The sequence below is a fragment of the Octopus sinensis genome, linkage group LG11 (assembly GCF_006345805.1).
Source record: "Octopus sinensis linkage group LG11, ASM634580v1, whole genome shotgun sequence".
NCBI lineage: Eukaryota > Metazoa > Mollusca > Cephalopoda > Octopoda > Octopodidae > Octopus > Octopus sinensis.
This window is the reverse complement of record NC_043007.1, coordinates 24,690,713-24,713,677: the sequence shown is the minus strand read 5'-3', so window position 1 is coordinate 24,713,677 and position 22,965 is coordinate 24,690,713. Positions and strand designations below refer to the sequence as shown.

Sequence of the window (22,965 nt, the reverse complement as noted above, 5' to 3'; positions counted from 1 at the left end):
ATATATATGTATATGTGTGTGTGTATGTATATATATATATATGTGTGTGTGTGTGTGTGTATGTATATATATATATATATTATATATATATATATATTATATATATATAGGGAGAGTTTACGAAAAAAACAAAAGACGAAGACAGGTGGTGTACAAAACAAACAGATGTATTAGTATAACGCTCAGGAATAGAAAAAGTCTTTTATGTTTCGAGCCTACGCTCTTCTACAGAAAGGGACACAGAAAAAACAAGGAGAGAAAAGTTGTATGTAGTTGCTAACGATATATATATATATATTTCTGTCTTATTTCATTTATATATTTGTTTTGCATGATTTCTGATGTGAAACAGATATTCTTATATTTCAGGATGGTGATTTTTTTTTCTCTTTGTTTTTTGGCCAAATAAACACACAAGCTTCATATTTGTCCTTCACTTCGGCTTCATAAATGTTCTTATTTTTGTGTCCTTTGTCTTAAATCTTTTGTCACACGTTCTGTAACCTCTTCAGCTACTTTCCATCCCATGTCTCTCCTCCTCTACTCACAAGGCTTTTGTTGGCCTGGGGCTATAGTAGAAACCACTTATCCATTGTGCCACACAGTGGAACTGAACCCCCAAGACCACATGACTCGGAAACAAGCCTATTAATCACACCTGTGCTTATATGTGAGATATTAACTTGAGCAGAGATCACCTGCAGGTTTTTCTTCCCTCAAACATTGGATTTTTTACTTTTCAGATGTTCATCAAGGAATACTCAGAGGTTCCGTTTGAAGCCATCACATACATGACTGGAGAATGTAACTATGGAGGACGTGTCACTGATTCCTGGGACAGGCGTTGCTTGTTGACCATTCTAGCAGACTTTTACACCCCAGCAATTATAAAGGAAACCAAATATAGGTTCTCCTCCAGTGGTATTTACTATGCCCCTCAGAAGGGCACATATGACGATTATGTGGAATTCATCAAGGTAACATCAGACTGTCTTACTAATTTAACTGTTATTATTTCTGTTATTTTTTTACTCTTTTACTTGGAGCACCGCCTTTAGTTGAGCAAATCAATCCCAGGACTTATTCTTCATAAGCCTAGTACTTATTCTATCAGTCTCTTTTGCTGAACCGCTAAGTTACGGGGATGTAAACACACCACCATCAGTTGTCAAGCGATGTTGGGAGGATAAATACAGACACACAAACACACACACACACACACACACATATATATATATATATATATATATATATACACATATATACGACAGGCTTCTTTCAGTTTCCGTCTACCAATTCTACTCACAAGGCTTTGGCCGGCCCGCGGCTATGGTAAAAGACACTTGCCCAAGGTGCCATGCAGTGGGACTGAACCCGGAACCATGTGGTTGGTAAGCAAGTTACTTACCATGCAGCCACTCCTGCGCCTATTATTAACCCTTTCGATATCAACCCAGCTGAAACTGCCTCTGGTTCTGTAGTACAAATGTCTTGTTTTCAAAAGTTCTGAATTAAAATCTTCCACCAAACCTTGGTCGCAATTTATATTCCTAACACTAGCTTAATGATAACTAAGTTATTTTACTACATTTTTTTGTTATATTTAAAATTAATTGAAAGAAACACAGAGAATCTCAACAGAAATACGGTAATGAAAGGGTTAAGGCAGTGAGTTGGCATTTTGTCTTTTTTTATATTCTGAATTCAAATTCTGCCAAGATCAACTTTGCCTTTCATCCTTTCACAGTCAATAAAATAAGAACCAGTTAAGCAGTGTGTGTGTGTGTGGGGGGGGGGGGGTTAATGTAATCAACTTATCTCCTCCCCCGAAATGGCTGGCCTTGTGCCAAAATTTCAAACCATAAATTTTCATTATTATTGCCTTTGCACAGCTTCTAATGCTGGAGATGTGCTACACTGTCAGCTGTTCACTACAAGTGAACTAAGGTAACACCTCTTATTTTTCGAGCTCCTGCCGGAGTATTCGAGTGCTTCCAAGCAGTGCTGTTTTCTGCAAGTGCTCCACCCTTATTGCAGCCCCTATTTCTTCCATGTACTTCTCGAGATTTTTGCTCACTGTTCCCAGGGCTCCGACAATTATTGGTACTACTTCTACCTTTTTCATCGGCCACAACTGCTTAACTTCCCAAGCTAACCTGTCATATCTCTCAACTTTTCTTTCTTCCTTATTGCATACCTTGTTGTCAGCTGGGCATGCTATATCTATGATCCAACAAAGTTTGTTTTCCTTGTCATTATTATTATTATTATTATTATTATTATTATTATTATTATTATCATTATCATTATTATTATTATTATTATTATTATTAATATTATTAAGATGGTGAACTGGCAGAGTCGTTAGGAAGCCAAGCAAAATGTTTAATGACATTTCACCCGTCTTTATGTTCTGAGTTCAAATTCTGCCAAGGTCAACTTTACCTTTCTGCCTTCTGGGGTCAATAAAATAAATACCAGTTATGCACTGGTGCCAATGCAATCAACTCATTACCTGCCCCAAAATTTCAGGTTTTGTACTGATTATAGAAAGGATTGTTGTTATTGTTGTTGCTTATTAATTAAATGGAATCCAGTTTGGTTTTATGTTAAACTATGGAACTACTGATGCACTCTTCATAGATGTTCTTAGCTAAGCATAAACTCCTATAACTATCATTCGTTGATCTGGAAATGGTCTGTTGCAAAGGTCAATCTCTGCAATCTTATGATTGCTAACAAGACTAGATGTAGATTATAAGAGGTATGCAGTGCGATATGCAGAGATGCCACCAGCAAAGTGATTTGGGAAATGAGCACTGAGGGATTTGGTGCACATGAGGATGTCCATCAAGATTTGGTTTTTGTCTGTAACCTATTTTGTTCCTAGTTCTCCATGACCAGCTGTCTGTGGGAATTCCTGTATACTGTCGCCCTACGTCTCAGAGCCAAATTTGTCAAAGAGAATTAAAAAGAATTTCTTAGAAAAGACATTCCCTGCATGGGAGAAAGCTTAGAATTGAGGATCTGCAAAATAAAACATTGCCAAGATTAAAGTCTTAGCAGGAAAGAAGACAGGATTCTAATATCAGTGTAGTGTGATGGAGGAAAAGAACAACAGAAAAAGAAGCAACGGGAGAAAGAAATACAAAAGGCCTTACCTGGCGAAATCAGCGGTCTCTCATGAATTCAACATGTCCTGGAACTGACCACGCTTCCTCGCTGACCACATGTGCTTCCTGCCACACATGCGCCCTTCACTCTTCCACTGGCCCCTGTAAGCCCTACTTCCGCCCACTTCATCTGTCATCCTCTCCACCAACACCACATAGCCATCACAGCCCATAACACTGACCGCCAACACCACAATCAGCTTGGAAGTGGCCATCCAATGTAAACTATGAGCATGTAGAAGATGCAGTAAGATCATAGGCAGGCTGATAGTAAAGGAAGACTTTGTATTTGGCAGATGCAGAGCTGGATTAACCATTAAGCAAAATAAGCATGTGCTTAGGGCATCAAGGTAAACAGGTTGGGGGGTACTACAGAAATGGTAAATGGCTTATGGCACAAAAGAAATCCCGTTAAGCTTGCTAAAATAATATTCAAAGTGGCTTATATGATGAGAAATATAAAATATAATTTCAAAGTGTTCATGGTGTAATAGAGACTTTGCAATTTAAAAAAGATAGGAACAAACTTTTCAAATGCAGGGTGGACTAAAATGATCTAACACATTTGGAGGCTTAATAAAAGCACAAAATAAGAAATAATGAAACGAAAAATTTTATTTTCTGAATGTACATGTAATGCCATTTTATTTCATTAAGTTTTAAAAATTAAATCAGCTAAATGCTTCCATCATTGTCAACACACTGTTGGAGACATTCATGAAAGTTATCGATAACTCTATGGATCATTTCTTCTGGAACGGTAAAATGTGATTTATTCTTGTGGGGATATTTAAAATCAAAATTATTCAGTCATCGCCCTCAATCTATTGATGAATTAAAACGCACAATTTGTGTAGAAATAGCAACCATTCCAGAAGAAATGATCCATAGAGTTATCGATAACTTTCATGAGCATCTCCAACAGTGTGTTGACAATGATGGGAAGCATTTAGCTGATTTAATTTTTAAAACTTAATGAAGTAAAATGGCATTATATGCACATTCAGAAAATAAAATTTTTCTTTTCATTATTTCTTGTGCTTTTATTAAGCCTCCAAATGTGTCAGATCATTTTGGTCCACCCTGTATAAATATAAAGTGAAAGTAAACAAAGATAAAAATTATTTTCTATCTTACTGTTGGTTCTGTTTTATTTTGGAAATTAAAAATTTATTTGATGGCTTATTATTGTTTATATTTTGAATTACTTATATACAGGGGCACCAAAATCTTTTAAGTGCCTCTATGGGTCATAATTCAGCCCTAGGCAGATGCATAAGAGCAGTTAGTAATAAGAACAATTGTGAAATGGATTCTTTCATTTGCTCAGAAGTGTCTGCAGTGACCATCAACTTCTCTTATCTAGATGGTCTGATTAACAATGGAGATGGATTCTTTGAAAAACTGAGTTGCAAGAGTAAGGACAAGTTAGAAAAAAGTTCAGGGAGCCATTATCTCTGCTGGCAAAAAAAGGTTTCTCTCTCTAAGTGAAGAGTGGATTGTAGGATGCTTACATACAAAGTGTGATGGTGAATGATTGAGAAACTTGAGAATTGAATGTAGAAGATGTGTAAAGGCTTAGAAAGAAATAAAGTGAGTGTGCTTTAAATGAATGTATAATGTACAATGTTTGTGTACATGAACGGCGAAGTACAAATATATTGAGTAAAAATAGATAACTGGATGCAATAGGGATCAGCTCCAGTGCAGAAGAGAAAAAAATATCTGCAGTTGTATGAACATGTAATATGTTTAGTTAATGGTAAATAAATAAAGAAGTGCCAAGATATCTAAATGGAAGGAACCTGTGGGATGAAGAACTAGAAAATCATGGGCAAAAGTGGTGAAAGTAGATCTCAAGGGATTGAACTTTGTGGAAGAAATGGTAAAGGAATGCAACATGTGGTGAATTGATGTAGGAGAGAAGATTTGTTTGATCCATTTAAAATAAGTGAAGTTGACTTAGAAAGAAATGCTTTTGAATGCCACAAATTGTGGAGTGAGGTTTCAACAGATAAAGAACAGCATGAATGTATTTTTTGAAAAAAAAACATGCAATTTGCATGTAGAATTTAAGTGAGGACAGGTGTGGCTGTGTGGTAAGAAGCAGCAAGCTGGTAGAAGCGTTAGCACGCTGGACGAAATGCGTAGCCGTATTTCGTCTGCCGCTATGTTCTGAGTTCAAATTCCACCGAAGTCGACTTTGCCTTTCATCCTTTCGGGGTCGATTAATTAAGTACCAGTTATGCACTGGGGTCGATATAATCGACTTAATCTGCTTGTCTGTCCTTGTTTGTCCCCTCTGTGTGTAGCCCTTTGTGGGCAGTAAAGAAATAAGAAGCTTGTTTCCCCTAACATATGGTGCCTTGGGCAAGTGTCTTCTACTATAGCCTCAGGCCAACAAAAGCCTTATGAGTGGATTTGGGAGACGAAAACTGAAAGAAGCCTGTTTTATGTATATATGTATGTGTGTGCATGTGTCTATGATTGTCCCCTACCATTGCTTGACAACTGGTGTTGGTATGTTTATGTCCCCATAACTTAGCGGTTTAGCAAAGTACTGGGTCCGGTTCATTCTGCTGAAATTTCTCTAAGGTATGGTCTTAGTCTAATGACTGAAACAAGTAAAAGATTATATATATATATATATATAGAGAGAGAGAGAGATTATATATATATATATAACTGATGCTGGCATGTTTAGTCCCCGTAACTTAGCAGTTCGGCAAAAGAGTCCTGGGGTCGATTTGCTCGACTAAAGGTGGTGCTCCAGCATGGCCGCAGTCAAATGACTGAAACAAGTAAAAGAGTAAAGAGCATATATATATATATGTTTCAGTCATTTGACTGCGGTCATGCTGGAGCACCGCCTTTAGTCAAGCAAATTGACCACAGGACTTATTCTTTGTAAGCCTAGTGCTTATTCTATCAGTCTCTTTTGCCGAACTGCTAAGTTACAGGGATGTATACACATCAACATCAGTTGTCCAGCGATGCTGGGGGGACAAACATACACACATATGTATACATATACATGTTTGGCTTCTTTCGGTTTCCCTCTACCAAATCCACTCACAAGGCTTTGGTCAGCCCGAAGCTATAGTAAAAGACACTTGCCCAAGGTGCCATGCAGTGGGACTGAACCCGGAACCATGTGGTTGGTAAGTAAGCTACTTACCACACAGCCACTCCTCCTCATCATCATCATTGATGGGTTAGACAGTTTGACAGGAGCTGACCAGGCAGGACCCTACATCAGACTTTTGTATCTGTTTTGGCAGGGTTTTACTGTTGAGTGCCCTTCCTAAACACGCACACACACATACACACATGCACAGACACACACACACACACAATGCATGCATACGCATGTTTATGTCTTTGTGGCTGTCTATCTCTCTCACATGACAAGTGTTGGTTTGTTTACATTCCTATAACTTCGCAGTCGAGGAAAAGAGACCAATAGAATAAGTACCAAACACTAAGGAAAACAAAAAAAAAAAAGAAAGAAAAAAACAAGTACCAAGGTTGATTTGCTCAACCGAACCCTTGAAAGTAGTGCCCCAGCATGACCATAACCCAATGACTGAAACAAGCAAAAGATATAAGATAAGTTGCAGAAGAAATTTATGATTTATAATGTATAGTAGGTGCAGGAGTGGCTATGTGGTAAGTAGCTCGCTTACCAACCACATGGTTCCGGGTTCAGTCCCACTGTATGGCACTTTGGGCAAGTGTCTTCTACTATAGCCTTGGGTCAACCAAAGCCTTTTTGAGTGGATTTGGTTGACGGAAACTGAAAGAAGCCTGTCGTATATATGTATATATATATATATGTGTGTGTCTGTGTTTGTCCCCCCAACATCTCTTGACAACCGATGCTGGTGTGTTACTGTAACTTAGCGGTTTGGCAAAAGAGACTGATAGAATAAGTACTAGGTTTATAAAGAATAAGTCCTGGAATTGATTTACTCGACTAAAGGCGGTGCTTCAGCATGGCCACAGTCAAATGACTGAAACAAGTAAAAGAGTATAGTCTTCACTATATGCAATTGTTTATGTTTTTCAAAGATATGTACTAAACAATATGATCACTAACAAAGTCATTAGACATTAGTTGTGACAAAAGATTTCATAACTTGCAGTGTATGTAGGAGGCTTTGCAAGCATATTGGTAGCGAAAAGAAGAGACACAATGGTACACATCAGAATATATTTGTGTATACTTTGGTATGCATGTGTGGGTTTGTTAGTATGTAAGGCTTGCTAAAAAGACATGTAGAAGCCTAGCTGGCTCATTGAGCCACTATCAAAAGCACAGTTCTGTTAATAGACAGTGCATGAATGGACAGCTATATATATATATATATAGATAGATATAAAATATAGATATATATATGTAGTTGAAATTTACAGAAAAACAAAAGACGAAGACAGGTGTATAAACAACAAACAGGTGTATTTGTTTAACATTTGGAAAAGTGAGAAAGTCTTTTACATTTTGAGCCTACGCTCTTCAACAGAAAGGAACTCGAGGAAATAAACAGAGAGAGAATAAATATATATATATAATACAATATATATATATGTATTATATATATATATATATATATGTTTACATCCATTCATACATAAATATACAATATATATTCATCATTTAATATCCGTTGATGATGATGATATATATATATATTGTATATTTAATATATATATATTTATATATTTGCATACATACATACATATATATACACACATACACACAAATACTCATACGGATGTACGCAAGATAAAAAGAAATGTACTTCATAAATGAAGTTGAGTTTATTCATAACTAAATTCAGATGTCTGTGTGTGTGTGTGTGTGTGTATGTGAGTGAGTGTGTGTGTGCGTGTGAGTGTGTTGTTGATTGTGTGTGTATATGAAAGAGAAAGAGTAAGATAGAGAGAGTGAGATAGAGAGAGATAAGAGACAGCAAGAGAGAGAGTGAGACAGAGAAAGGCTGATCAATTGTTGTGACCGATAGATTACATACAAGACGGCCTGGTATTCTTGAAAGGAAGGGTAGGTGGGTAGGTGCTGGAGTGGTGATGGAGAGGAAGCACCAACATCTACAACAACAACAACAACAACATAAATAGAACACAAACAACAGCAACAACAACAACAGCAGCGAGACTGGCGGAAACTTAACTTTTCCAAGTCTTCAATTCAAGTCATTTTTATTTCCTTGCACAATCTAAACATTTATTGACTCAGGATTCACCATTCTTATTCTTTATGTTATTTTTTCTTTCAATCAACACACTTTTTCTCTCTTTCTCTCTTTCTTACTCTTTCTTTCTCTCTTTTTCACTCATTCTTTTATTCTCTCTCTCTCTCTCGCTCTTACTATCTCTTTCTATCTCTTTCTGTCTCTCTGTAGCACCCCCTATGGCTCTTTCTTATTCTCTCTCTCTCTCACTTTCTCCCTCTCTCTCTCTCTCTCACTTTCTGCCTCTCTCTCTCACTTTCTCCCTTTCTCTCTCACTTTCTCCGTCCCTCTCTCTCACTTTCTCCCTTTCTCTCTCACTTTCTCCTTCTCTCTCTCACTTTCTCCCTCTCTCCCTCACTTTCTCTCTCTCTCACTTTCTCCCTCTCTCTCTCACTTTCTCCTTCTCTCTCACTTTCTCTCTCTCTCACTTCTCCCTTTCTCTCTCACTTTCTCCCTCTCACTCTTACTTTCTCCTTCTCTCTCACTTTCTCCTCTCTCTCTCACTTTCTCCTCTCTCCCTCACTTTCTCTCTCTCTCTCACTTTCTCCCTCTCTCTCTCACTTTCTCCCTTTCTCTCTCACTTTCTCCCTTTCTCTCTCACTTTCTCCCTCTCACTCTTACTTTCTCCCTTTCTCTCTCACTTTCTCCCTCTCTCTCACACTCTCTTTCTGGCTCTGTTTGTCTCACCTCTTTCTCTCTCTGTTTCTCCTTCTCATACCCTTCTTCTCTCTCTTCCCCCTCTCTCTATTCCTTCTCATTTTTTCATCTCATTCTCTATCACTCTCACACCCTTTCTCATACCCTCTTATTCTCTCTCTCTCACACATACTCCCTTTCTCACACTTTCCCTTTCTTTCTCTCTCTTTCTCATACTCTCCCCTCTCTCTCACAAGTCACTATTTCATATTGGACATTTCTACATTTGTTTATATATTATTGTCTCATTTAATATTTAGCAAGTGTGTGTTAAGTAGAAATTGAAAGAAACCTGAAACAGCCGCAGACATAATCTTTATTTACAAATCCATCCACCTTATATATTTTTTATGCTGATGATGATGATGTCGATGATGGCATTGATGATGATGACGATGATAATAATAACAATAATAATAATAATAATAATAATAACAATAATAATAATAATAATAATAATAATAATAATAATAATAATTTTTTACACCTGAGCAACGGATGTAGAGGACGATACAAAGATGGACATAAAATGTGGGGAATTACATGGAATAAAATGATTTAAATAATAATAATAACGATGATGATAATAATAGTAATAATAATAATAATAATAATAATAATAATAACATTAATCTTTTCTACTCTAGGCACAAGGTCTGAAATTTTGGGGGAGTTGGGGGAGCAGTCGATTAGATTGATCACCAGTGTGCAACTGGTACTTAATTTGTCAACCCTGAAAGGATGAAAGGCAAAGTCGACCTCGGCGGAATTTGAACTGGAAGCACAAGGCCTCAAATTTGGGGGAAGGGATTAAGTCGATTACATCGACCCCAGTGCGTAACTGGTACTTATTTAATTGACCCCCGAAAGGATGAAAGACAAATTTGACCTCGGCAGAATAATAATAATGATTACAGTAATAACACCAATATTAGTACTAATAATAATAATAATAATAATATAATAATAATAATAATAATAATAATAATAATAATAATAATCATAACAACAATAATAATAATGCTAACATCAACAATAACAAAAAGAACAACTCTGGTAGCAGTAGTAATAATAATGTTGTTTGCAGAATCTTAGAGATATTTAATTTCTGTATGATTAATGCAAGTAATTTTACAAACAGGAACTTATTGCTTCTTCATATTCCATCTTTCAATAACCATTCTCTCTCTGTCTGTCTGTTTCTCTTCCTTCTGCTTCCCTCCACCTCTCTCTCTCTTTCATTCTCTTCCTTCCTTCTTCCCTCCCCTCCTTTCTCTCTCACTCCTACTTTTGCTCTTTACCTCCACCTCTCCTCATTCCCCTCTCTCTCTCACTCATGTCTTCCCTCCCGCTCTCTCTTTCCTTTCACCTCTCTCTCTCTCTCTTCTTTCTCCTTCCCTCCTGCCTACTCTTGCTCTTTCCCTCCACCTCTCCCTCTCATTCCTCCTCTCTTTCTCTCTCACTCTCTCCCTTCCTCCTTCCCCTCTACCCCTCCCTCTCTCGCCTTCCTTCTTTCTCCTTTCCTCCTGCCTACTCTTGCTTTTTCTCTCCCTCTCTTTCTCTCTCACTCTTTCCCTTCCTCCTTCCCCTCTACCTCTCCCTCTCACTCTCTTCCTTCTTTCCCCTTCCCTCTCACCTACTCTTGCTTTTTCCCTCCACCTCTCCCTCTCATTCCCCTTCTCTTTCTCTCTGTCCCTTCTTCCTTCCCCTCTACCTCTCACTCTCTTCCTTCTCCTCCCTTCCCTCTTACACTTGCTCTTTCCCTCCCCCCTCTCTATCTCTATCTTTCTTTTACCATTCCTTGCTGTCTGTAATATCTTGAGAAATACAGCAACTGTCTTGTATTTCTCTGCAGAAATATATCTTTCTGGGACGATTTTGCCAATTTGCATATGCGTTATATTAAAAGCATCTTCAATTTGAGACAAAATCTTGTCAATATGAAATTTTGGGTAACATTTTTGTTTTCTTTTCTTTTCTTTTCTAATTTACTTTTGAATATCTGATTTTAATATCCGTTTTAGCCAAGACAGCCGTGCTTATGCCCATATCATATTCTTTATTGTTGGTGCCACTTGACAACAACTCTGTCTATGTATAAGATTTTTACCAATTCTTTGTGGAATTATTTTTAGTTTTGGCTTTGTGTTTGGTTTTTAATGTTTTGTTTTGTGTGTGTGTCTTTCAAATTTATAATGTGGTAACCCCTTCCTGCCAATGTCATCCACTGCTCCTTCCTCCTGCCCTGCCGCCACATTGTAAACACATCTCGTAGACTCTCATCCTTCGCCGACACACATAGAAACACTCAGGATCCCCCACTCCCACCCTGTAGACCCCAACACACGCACAAGCATATATACAGACACTCACACACAAGCACACAGGCATACGCAAGCATACACACACTGGCACAAACATACATGCACTCGCACACATGCACAAGCATACATGCACACACATATACATACTCATGCACACACACACATATATATATGAGAATACACACATGCACACACACTCATACAAACACATACATTCATATATACACAAGCACATGCACACACATGCACTCACACACAGATGCAAGTACATGTGCACACACACACACATACACACACAAACACGTATGTATCATCATCGTGATCATCATTTAATGTCCATTGTCCATGCTGGCATGGGTTGGACGGTTTGACCAGAGCTGGCAAGCTGGGGAGCTGTATCTTCACTCCTCTATATATGTTAGCAATATGATTATGGTTATGAGAAGGCGCCGAGCTGGCAGAAACGTTAGCACGCCGAGCGAAATGCTGAGCGGTATTTCGTCTGCTGTTACGTTCTGAGTTCAAATTCCGCCGAGGTCGACTTTGCCTTTCATCCTTTCGGGGTCGATAAATTAAGTACCAGTTACGCACTGGGGTCGAGGTAATCGACTTAATCCGTTTGTCTGTCCCCTCTGTGTTTAGCCCCTTGTAGGTAGTAAAGAAAAAAAAAAAAAATATGGTTATGAGTTACCCTTGAGGTTTTTTAGAGAATTAGCAACTTATTGAGACAAGTATTTCCTGATCTTGAAGGGTAAGTTAAGTCTTTCAACTCGTTAACCATCACCTCTACCACCAGTGGTTCATTGTAAACATCAAACAACTGCCATATGCACCTGGCACTCTGTCAGTTATGACAACAAAGGCTCCATGTGATTTGATCAGTGAAACAACTTGCTCATGAAATTAACGTGCATGTGGCTGAGTATTCCACAGACACTTGTACGCTTAAGGTAGTTCTCAGGGTAGTTCTTGTACACTTAAGGTAGTTCTCAGGGTAGTTCTTGTACGCTTAAGGTAGTTCTCAGGGAGATTCAGCATGCCACAGAGTGTTACAAGGCTGGCCCTTTGAAATACAGGTACTTCTCATTTTTGCCAGCTGAGTGGACTGGAACAATGTGAAAGAAAGTGTTTTGCTCAAGGACATAATGTACCGCCAGGAATTGAACTCATGATCATTACGATAATGAGCCAAATATCCTAACCACTAGGCCAAGTACTTTCACTATATGCACCGCTAGTGGGACATTTTCATTATTTGAGAAAATATTTTATTCTGTATCTTTGACATGGTTTTGAGGATATTTAAATAGCATGAGTGCTAACTATTAAAGTTTAATTATGAAATATTGTGAAAATGCCAAAAAAAATTACATTTCCTTGTAATTAAACAGTATGCAGTTTGACTGCTTGAAATACATGGCATCAGCAGTAAGTTCCAATTACAGGCCATGGTGGTTAATTTGTTTAAAAAAATATATGTTGTCATGGGCAGTATCCCCTCTGGACAACTAGCAGCTGAAATGGGGTTCTTCTAAAGTAAAGTTACTTGACAGGATGCATAGCTTTGAGATCGGGGAATCTCTCCTGGTTGAGCTGTTACTTTCCTATATTGAGAGATCACAGGTGGTACTACAGACATGTTCTTAGAATATCTCAGGGAAAAATTGAAAAATGGGTCCTTCAAGCTGAGTTTACTGACAGGAAACCTCCAAGTAGACTGAGGATGAGATGGTTGCATAATAGACATTGTCTTAGTTGGTCATGTTTGGAACCCAGCTGGAAAGTGTAATGATGGCTGCTCCTGCTAGGAGTTTATAGTGGAAGTGCCTAAGAATTCTACACCAGTGACCTTCCCAAGAATAGTGAGTGGAGAAGGTGAATGGATTTGTAGTGAGACCAATTTCTATTATATTATATTAAAGATATCAGGCTTATATAGGTGCAATGTGTTAATCTGTAATGATTGGTTGATTTACCTTTCATGTAAGATTTAAACATGGGTTGAGTCCTGTGTTGTGATTGGTTGAGTATTGCACAGGATTTGGCTCAAAGGTCCAATCACATTGCACATAATACATTCTCAAACAACTAATTGGTATATGCTCTGGAACCTACTTTCTCCATAACTTGGTGCAATAAACTATCTATGAGCAGAGGGGTGACAGGTTTTCATCAAGGCAAGTTATGCTGGTTTCCTGCCATTTTTCACCAGAGAAGAATTAATACAACAGAGCACATATAACCAATGACAACCCAAGCTGAAACCACCACAACCAGAGCTTGTCATGTTTCTTGCTTGATCTACTGTACCACTTTATGAAGGAATACAGTCTCACCATTATTTTAAAGTTTGTTTCTTTTGTTACTCCCACGAGTGAACATACAAAATTATATTATACAATGGTGTACATGATTCCTTTGTATAATTCAAGGGACCCTTTAAGCATAACATAAAAGATTAATGGATGGGGGATTCTCTAAATAAACCAAAGGTTTACTGCACTGCAAGTATGCACTTGACTTTTGAAAACTTGTATTCAACCCACAAAAATAATTCTGATTGTAGCTACCCTTGGTTTTAGTGCAGAGATCTATTATTGTCTAATATATATGCTTTTACATTGGGCATCAAGAGAGCATATATTGGTTTCAAATTCTGGCACATGGCCAGCAATTGTGTGTGTGGGTAGGGTGCAAGTTGATTACATTGACCCCAGTGCTCAGCTGGTACTTATTTTATCAACCCCGAAAAGATGAAAGGCAGTCGACCTGGCGACACTTGAACTTGGAATATTAAGTCAGAAGACATGCCACTAAGCACTTTTTCTGGTGTGGTAACGTTTTTATCAGCTTAGCGCCTTCAAGAAGGCATATATTGATACCTGTGTGGCAGCACAAGTCCATTTGCAGCGCCCTCTTTCATTCTGCAGGTGCATAATAGCAGTGATTTCCAAATATGCTGTAGTTTATATTTTCTTATTGAGTACTGACATTATAACAACCTCTCTCTATTGTGTTATTCGTTATTAATGGTGAAATTATTGCTAGCCTCTACTTCATTAATTATGATAATCATGAGAACTCTCTCATGCATTGAGGTCAGGTGGCCTTATGTATACATCGGTCCTGTGCTTAGTAGACAATGTTTTCTTCCTTCTGTATCTAACTTGTTCATGATTTCTTGTAGCAGTTCCAGTCCTCTGTGATGCAATTTTGTTACATATGGAAACAGCATGCTCTGTCCATGTGAGCTTCCTGTCCATGATTACCCCCAGGATCTTAGCTTATTCATATATGTATGTGTATAGTATATATATGGATGTATATGTGTGGCTGATTCTTAAAGGTCAGCTAAGGACAATCACATGTGTAACCAACAATGACGAAGAAATCAAATGCCAATCCCTTTAAAATGGCAACCACTTTAACAGTAGCAGAATCACCATCCCACTATATTTACACATTCAAACCAGTTTACCAACGGCCCTTCTACTAACTTCAGGCCTTGACAGACAGAAAGGATTTTCTTGAAGCTGAGAATTTTAACTTATGGAGACAATATTTAAATATCGCCTGAGGAAACACAGCTAGATCTCATAATGCAGGGAAACGGCTGCATAATCAAGTACCTGCACGCCTGGAGAACTACATTGCATAGAAACAATTGTAGTGATTGAAAATAAATGTCCAACTGTACTCCTCCTTGTTGGCTCCAATTTTTTTCAATTATCTCTTCACACACGATAGAAGCTAACAGCAAACCTGGAAGTATATGTAATACTACTACTAGATAGCACAGGGTAAAATCTGAAGGTGGATGAGCTTTATACTGTACTCTGCTACGTTCTTAACAGAATACACCATAACTATATATATATAGGTATGCATGTGATACCAGTGCCGATGGCACGTAAGAGAACCATCTGAACGTGGCCATTGCCAGCGCCGCCCTGACTGGCCTCTGTGCCGGCGGCATGTAAAATGCACCATCTGATTGTGGCCGTTTGCCAGACTTGTCTGGCACCTGTGCAGGTGGCACGTAAAAAGCACCCACCACACTCACGGAGTGGTTGGCGTTAGGAAGGGCATCTAGCCATAGAAACACTGCCAGATCAGACTGGGCCTGGCGCAGCCTTCTGGCTTCCCAGACCCCAGTTGAACCGTCCAACCCATGCCAGCATGGAAAGCGGACATTAAACAATGATGATGATGTATCATCATTCTATATATTCTATATGTTTTGTAGGATGATACATTAAGGAGTTTTTTTGTGACTTAGATTTATGATTACCACCGGATTAGTTAAAGCCATATATTGTGACTTAAATTTATAAATATATATATATATATATATCATTTAGATCTGAAATGTAAGATCTTCTCTACTTTGATGAAGCACACACACACACACACAGAGAGAATTCATAACTATTAAAATGCTGCTCAAGGTTTAATATTCTTTTCCTTGATAGTAAAACCATTGCTTGAGAGAAATGTCATCTTCCATTTATCCATCTTGGTTATCATCATCCTCATAAGTTCTTAGTTTAAACTGGCTTCTGTAAAGTCACTTTGATCTACCAGTATTATTAGTGAAAACAGCATCAGTTCTTTAGCCTACAGGTACTCTTTTTACTCTTTTTACTTGTTTCAGTCATTTGACTGCGGCCATGCTGGAGCACCGCCTTTAGTCGAGCAAATCGACCCCGGGACTTATTCTTTGTAAGCCCAGTACTTATTCTATCGGTCTCTTTTGCCGAACCGCTAAGTGACAGGGACGTAAACACACCAGCATCGGTTGTCAAGCAATGCTAGGGGAACAAACACAGACACACAAACATATTCACACACACTTATATATATATACATATATACGACAGGCTTCTTTCAGTTTCCGTCTACCAAATCCACTCACAAGGCATTGGTCGGCCTGGGGCTATAGCAGAAGACACTTGCCCAAGATGCCACGCAGTGGGACTGAACCCGGAACCATGTGGTTGGTTAGCAAGCTACTTACCAAACAGCCACTCCTGCGCCTATGGTAGAGCTTGTTTTTACAGAAATTGCCAGGATTATCAGTGAAAAGGAAGAACAGAAGTGGGCTAAGTATGAAACATTGTAGGGCTGATACATAGAAAGGGCTGATACATGGGTCAGAAAATTAAGTTAAGGTGTAACTTGAATGGTTCAACTAATTTTACAACCATGTAAGAAGTTTCTTGTAAATTTCCTTGGTGCAGAGTTTGTCATTCTAAACTCCTTCAATGACTCTATTGTTGTCTGTTACTATGGCAGATTGATTTCCCCTGGTGTAACAAATTGATGTTCACTCCATTGATATTCACTACTGTGATAAACTGATGTCCATTAGTATGACTTTGCATGGCTTAGTGGTTGAGGCATTGGACTTATGATTGTAAGATTGTGGTTTCAATTCCTGAACTGGGCGATGCATTGTGTTCTTGAGCAAAACTCTTCATTGCATGTTGTTCCAGTTCACTCAGCTGGCAAAAATGAGTAATCCCATGACAGACCAGCACCTTGTTCATGGTGGGATATATATGCCACAGAAAACTGGGAAACCAGCCCTATGCTCCTTAACCCTTTCATTGCCGTATCTATTTTGAGATGCTCTGTGTTTCTTTCAATTAATTTTAAATATAACAAAGAATTTTGTAAAATTACTTAGTTATCATTAAGCTAGTGTTAGGAACATAACTTGTGACTAAGGCTTAGTGGAAGATTTTAATTCAAAACTTATGAAAACAAGACATTTGTACTACAAAGACAGCTGGGTTGGTATTGAAAGGGTTAAAGAATGATGTCAGCTAACCATAAGAGCTTTAGCTGTATGTTATTTGTGTATTGATGGTGTAGTGTTAGGATATTTCCCACTATAGCTACAGTAAAATGCACCTGGTACACTTCATTGGTATTATAAAAGGAACACTGTTGGCTCTGTAAAGTGTTTGGTGAATGAGTTCAGATAACATTGGGTTGAGAGAATCCTTTAGTCTTGTTAAAGGCATGACAAGCCCTTTAGTGCTGGCGCCATGATAAAATGCACCAAGTGCACTTTGTAAAACAGTTGGTGAAAGGAAAGGTGTCTGACTGTAAAAAAACAAAAGGAAAACCAAAATATGCGAGTTAGGATTGGTTCTTTGACCTATCTCTTGGATGGCATTAACTCCAAATAAGAATTCAGACCTTGATGAACCATCCAACCATGCCTGCATGAAAAATAGATGCAAAAATGATGATGGTGGTGGTGGTGGTGGTGGTGATGAAATAGTGGAGAAGAATGTAGAGAAGGCAGATGGTGATGATTTTAGTGGTGGTGATGCTGGTGGTATGGTTGTGGTGAAGGTGATGGTGATGGTAGTAATGACGATTGTGTTAGTGGTGGTGGTGGTCATGATGATGACAATGATGATGATATGCAGTCACTGTGCGTTGGTTCTATTGAAGATGACCAGCTTATCGTGTTCCCTGTTGAAGGATATTATTTTTTAGGCCCCAAGTCAAACCTGATTAAAAAACAAATCCGTAATCAAGAGTGTTCTAGCCTTGAGCATCTCGGGGCTTCCTTTCTTATTTTTTGTTTTCTTTTTGTTTGTTTGTCTTTTTTTCTTTTACCTACAGCTACAATGTCCAGAATATCTTTCCTTAGATGGGTTTTTTTTTAAGGATAATTTCTAAGAATATTTTTCTAAGTCTCTGTTCACATAGTCAAACAGTGCATGTCTAGTTTGCGTGTGGATAATAATGCTCGCATACTAAGAAGATTGTAGAAGAACAAACGGTGGGTGCCATTGTCTGGATAACCATCCCACGTAGCAGCGTGCGTTGTTAGAACTGTGAGCAGCATAAATACCGTTTCCATGGAGACTTCATAGTTCTTCATATAAAGCACCATATTATCATACTGTAACTCCCATCAACAGAGATTCTAGTCTTTAAATCTACAGCTTTGTAATTACAGGAGACCAGCTATGTTTTATTATCATTGATAGTTATTTCTCCATTAAGAGAAGCAACTTTCAAGCCATGCTTCCTAGCAAAACAGTTTGAATACTGTTTTATTGGAAATCTATAAATTCTAACATTTTTCATCTTTTGCTTTGTATATCTTTTCTTTTTCTTTTTCTTTTCTTTTTTTTTCTTTTTGGTTGTTGCCGTTTATAATTTTCTTTCTTTTTCTTGCTGTTTTCCTATTGTTGTGCGGGTAGGTGCTGTGGATAAACTATCAGATGATGGTGGGAAGAGCAATTGTTCTTAGAGTCAAACGCTTTCTTCGCACTCTCTCCCTCTCTCTCCCTCTCTCCACCTCATTCCATTAAACTGCTTTTTACTCCACTTTCAACTCGTTACGATCCTTCGTTTGTTTTTTGAAATGCGTTCTGATCTAATGAAGATAAATCAGAGAGTAAAAGGTCCAGATTCTTACTACTTCTGTCATAGTAGAACAGGTCCCGCAGGAGCACCTGAACTCAGCACTATGAATGTTCGTCGATGTTTGTAATAACATCTAATGCCATTTACATTAAATGCTGTTGATTTATAATTTATTTCATATTCTTTGGGGGTTAGATTGTCATCACAAACATCGAAACGGAGAAGTCGGTGTTTTGCTGTTTGGCATTTTTAGAAGTAATGAATATAGACATGTTTATATTTGCGCAAATCAGATTCTGTGATAATTTTCCTTTTGGCATTGAGCCTAAATTCCTTTTGGCTCTTGGGTTATCAAACAACTCTAATAGAGTCAAATATTCATGTACATCTAATCCAAACAGCATTAACAGGACACTAAATCTCCACGTCTTCAGTAATTTCTTTATTCTGGACATATTTTGAAATAATCTTCAAAATGATCTTTGAACGTTGGGCCTTATGGTGGTGAGGGAAAAGATGATGAAGTATGAGCTCCAAGTATTGAGCTTCACTGAGGCAATAACAAGTGACCGAGACCTTGGTGATATGCTGTGATTGAGAAGACTCATCAAGTCAAGTGAAACTGTTGTTATGACCATTGCCAGTGTCATGTAAATGGCACCTGTGAAATTGTAGTCGTGGCCGTTACCGGTATCATAAATGGTGCCCCGTGCCAGTGGCATGTGAAAAGCACCTGTTATGCTCTTGGAGTGGTTGGCATTGGGAAAGGCATCCAGCCATAAAAACCCCATACCAAATCAGATTGGAACATGGTACAGCATTCCAGTTTACCTGTTCCAGTCAAGCCATCCAACCCATGCCAGCATCGAAAGTGGATGTTAAATGATGATGATGGCGACGATGATTACGACGACAATGATGACGACAACGATGATATTTCAGTCACATTAGACCATCTCTGCTAAACATGCATTTCACTGTACTAGCCAAAGTAGAGATGGGAGAATTACTCAGCAGTTGTACAATACTGTACGTGATGAGATGTAGATAATTAGCATATTTTATAGGATAAATTACTGAGAGAAATTACTTAGAAACACCATCTAATATCTATCATTGGTACAAGGCTATGAATATTTGGGGAGTGCTGTCATTGAATTACTCGACTGAGTGAACGTACAAGAATAAGTATGAAAAATAACAGTCTATGGAATAAATTATTTTCAGAGAAATTATTCAAGGATACTATCAACATGAAAATAATGGTTTCTACACAAAAATATGCTTGAAATCATCACCATCACCATCATCATCATCATCATCATTATCATTGTCATCATCTTTATACATTTTCTTTCCATGATCATTTGTGGAATGAACTTTGAGTGGCCCTCATGCAACCATTGGAAGTTAAATCCAATCACCATTTTCAACTAGTATATTCTTTCCTACTCTAGGCACAAAGCCCAAATTTTTGGGGAGGGGACCAGTCAATTAGATCAACCCCAGTATGCAACTGGTACTTAATTTATCGACCTTGAAAGATGAAAGGCAAAGTTGACCTCAGTGGAATTTGAACTCTGAACATAAAGACAAACAAAATATTTGTTTCTATTCTAGGCACAAGGCTCGAAATTTTTGGAAAGGGGCCCAGTCGATTACATCGACCCCAGTATTCAACTGGTACTTAATTTATTGACCCCAAAAGGATGAAAGACAGACAAAATATTGCTAAGCCTTTTGCCCGGCATGCTAATGTTTCTGCCAGCTCGCCGCCTTTTTCAACCAGTATATCGGACCAATCAGAGTTCAGTACCTCACAACCAGCTACTATTAGTTATATAAGCAGAAGTCAAAGCTGTTTTTCTCTGTGTCTTTGTTCAGCAGCAGCTGCCAGAAGGAACTGTTTTGTTTCCAACCTTTCTTTGGTACCTCAACCCAGATCAATCTGTCCAGTCTTTCATTTTGGTCACTCTCAGACCAACAAAGGAGTGGAATCATTTTCAGATAGTCTTATCTTTCATCTTTCACGTGTTTCAGTCACCAGACTTTGGCCATGTTGGGGCACTGCCTTGAAGAGTCTTTAGTTGATCAAATTGACCCCTGTACTTCTTCTTCAAGTATAATACTTATTCTGTTAGTCTTTTTTTGCCAAACTGCTAAGTTACAGGGACATAAACAAACCAACTCCAGCTGCCAAGCAGTGGGGGAGAGGGATAAACACAGGCACAAACACACACACACACCACACACACACACACACACACATGCATATATTCAAAGGGCTTCTTTCAGTTTTCATCTGCCAATTCGACTCAGAAGGCTTTGGCCAGCCTGAAGCTATAGTAGAAGACACTTGTCCAAGATGCCACACAGTGGAACTGAACCCAGAGCCATGTGGTTAGGAAGCGAGTTTCTTACCATCAAGCCATATTTGTGCCTGTGATAGTCTTAAGATATTTCAGTTGAACGAGGCATTGATTTACATTTGTCTAATTCTACCTGTTTACAAACCATGTATATTGATTTCCATTTTTTCTTTCATCTCATCGACATTCCCTGTTCATGCTACACATTTGATCCAAAAGAACTCCATTTCTTGAACATATACATAACACTAATTTTTCCCATACATTTATCACAAAATTTGCTTTCATAAATGTTGTCTTCAAAAATTCTTACTTTTCTCTTTAGGAATTACTGTACAGTTTAACTTATTAGGATTTAAACCAGCCATAATCAGCCCCAATATTCTATGTATTTTATGCTAAAACTAACCAGATCCAACCCCTCACACCTCCCTTACAATGTCATTCTAAAAATATACAGTTACATCATCGAAATCTAGAAGCTACAAGGCAATGCAAAATTAATTCTAAACAACGAATAAATAAGCATTATATTCCTTTACACTTGAACCGTTCATCATTTGACATAAGATCTTCCTCCTCCAATGCCCCCTCTCCTCTCAAAGGATCTTTGTCTTGTAAGTTATTTGGTGTCCCTGTCAATGTTGATGCTACACAAAAAGCATCCTGTCCACACTGTAAAGTAGTTGGTATTTGGAAGGGCATCCAGCTGTAAAAACCAAGCCAAAATTGACCTCACCTGTGCTGGTGCCATGTAAAGAGCACTCAGCCCACTCTGCCAGGTGGTTGGTGTGGGCTCCTACCAGCCCAGTCCCTGTCAAATCATCCAATCCATGCCAGCATGGAAGGGGGATGTTAAATGACACTGCTGCTACTGTTGAGTGGTCCGAAATGTGGTCCTATGCTATTCGTAAGACCCGCAGAAGAGAAAGCAGGTCAACCCCCGACACAGAGCATCGACGGATGGATGAATGCGCATCCAGGCTCAGCGGTTGTGTAGGAAGTCGGGGACAGGAAACAGGAAGAAAGAGTGAGAGAAAGTTGGAGCGAAAGAGTACAACAGGGGTCACCACCACTCCGTGCCGGAGCCTCGTGGAGCTTTAGGTGTTTTCACTCAATAAACACACACAACGCCCGGTCTGGGAATCAAAACCGTGATTCTCCAACCGTGAGTCCACTGCCCTAACCACTGGGCCATTGCGCCTCCACTGCTGTTGCTGCTGATGATGATGATTTCACTAAGAAAGCTGAAGGCTGAAGGGTTAAACAATACAGGTTTGAATGATATAATAATTTATCCATCCATCTACTCTACCCATTATTCTTAAGAGGTTCATGGGGTAGAGTCCTCAGGCACCTGCCCCATAAGGTCCTGTCTGAAGCAGCCATCATTACAATTTCTGGCCTGTGTTCCTAAGTCTGGTAAAATGAGACCATGACTATTATCCAACCATCTCATTGTTCAGCAAGATGTCAGAATCATTAGCACACTGGTATATTGTCAGACTTCAAAACATGTTGGCCTAAGACCTCTTCAGCATATTTTAAAGAGGTCTAAGGACTCTTAGGCTTTTGGGTCTGATGATACACCATAAAGTTAAACCCTTTATGGATGGGAAACCCAGGGTAATCCCATAAACTGGCATTCCCCAGTAAAATATATATATATGTATATATATATATATATATATATATATAGGCACAGGAGTGGCTGTGTGGTAAATAGCTTGCTTACGAACCACAAGGTTCCGGGTTC

At 38.5% G+C, this 22,965-nt stretch overlaps 1 protein-coding gene and 1 long non-coding RNA gene across 3 annotated transcripts in view; both read left to right on the top strand.

Moving 5' to 3' along the window:
- The window catches only part of LOC115217286 (dynein heavy chain 12, axonemal-like), a 432,620-nt gene that overhangs the window by 351,844 nt on the left and 57,811 nt on the right, over nucleotides 1-22,965 (top strand). For both annotated transcript variants that reach the window (XM_029786929.2, XM_036507253.1), the window contains one exon: nucleotides 744-977. In XM_029786929.2, the coding sequence (XP_029642789.1) occupies nucleotides 744-977 (234 nt within the window). The remainder of the gene's footprint in view (nucleotides 1-743; nucleotides 978-22,965) is intronic.
- LOC118765354 overlaps nucleotides 22,076-22,965 on the top strand; it is a 10,257-nt gene continuing 9,367 nt past the window's right edge. Inside the window, exon 1 of the long non-coding RNA XR_005001190.1 lies at nucleotides 22,076-22,085. This is a non-coding gene — a long non-coding RNA (uncharacterized LOC118765354). The remainder of the gene's footprint in view (nucleotides 22,086-22,965) is intronic.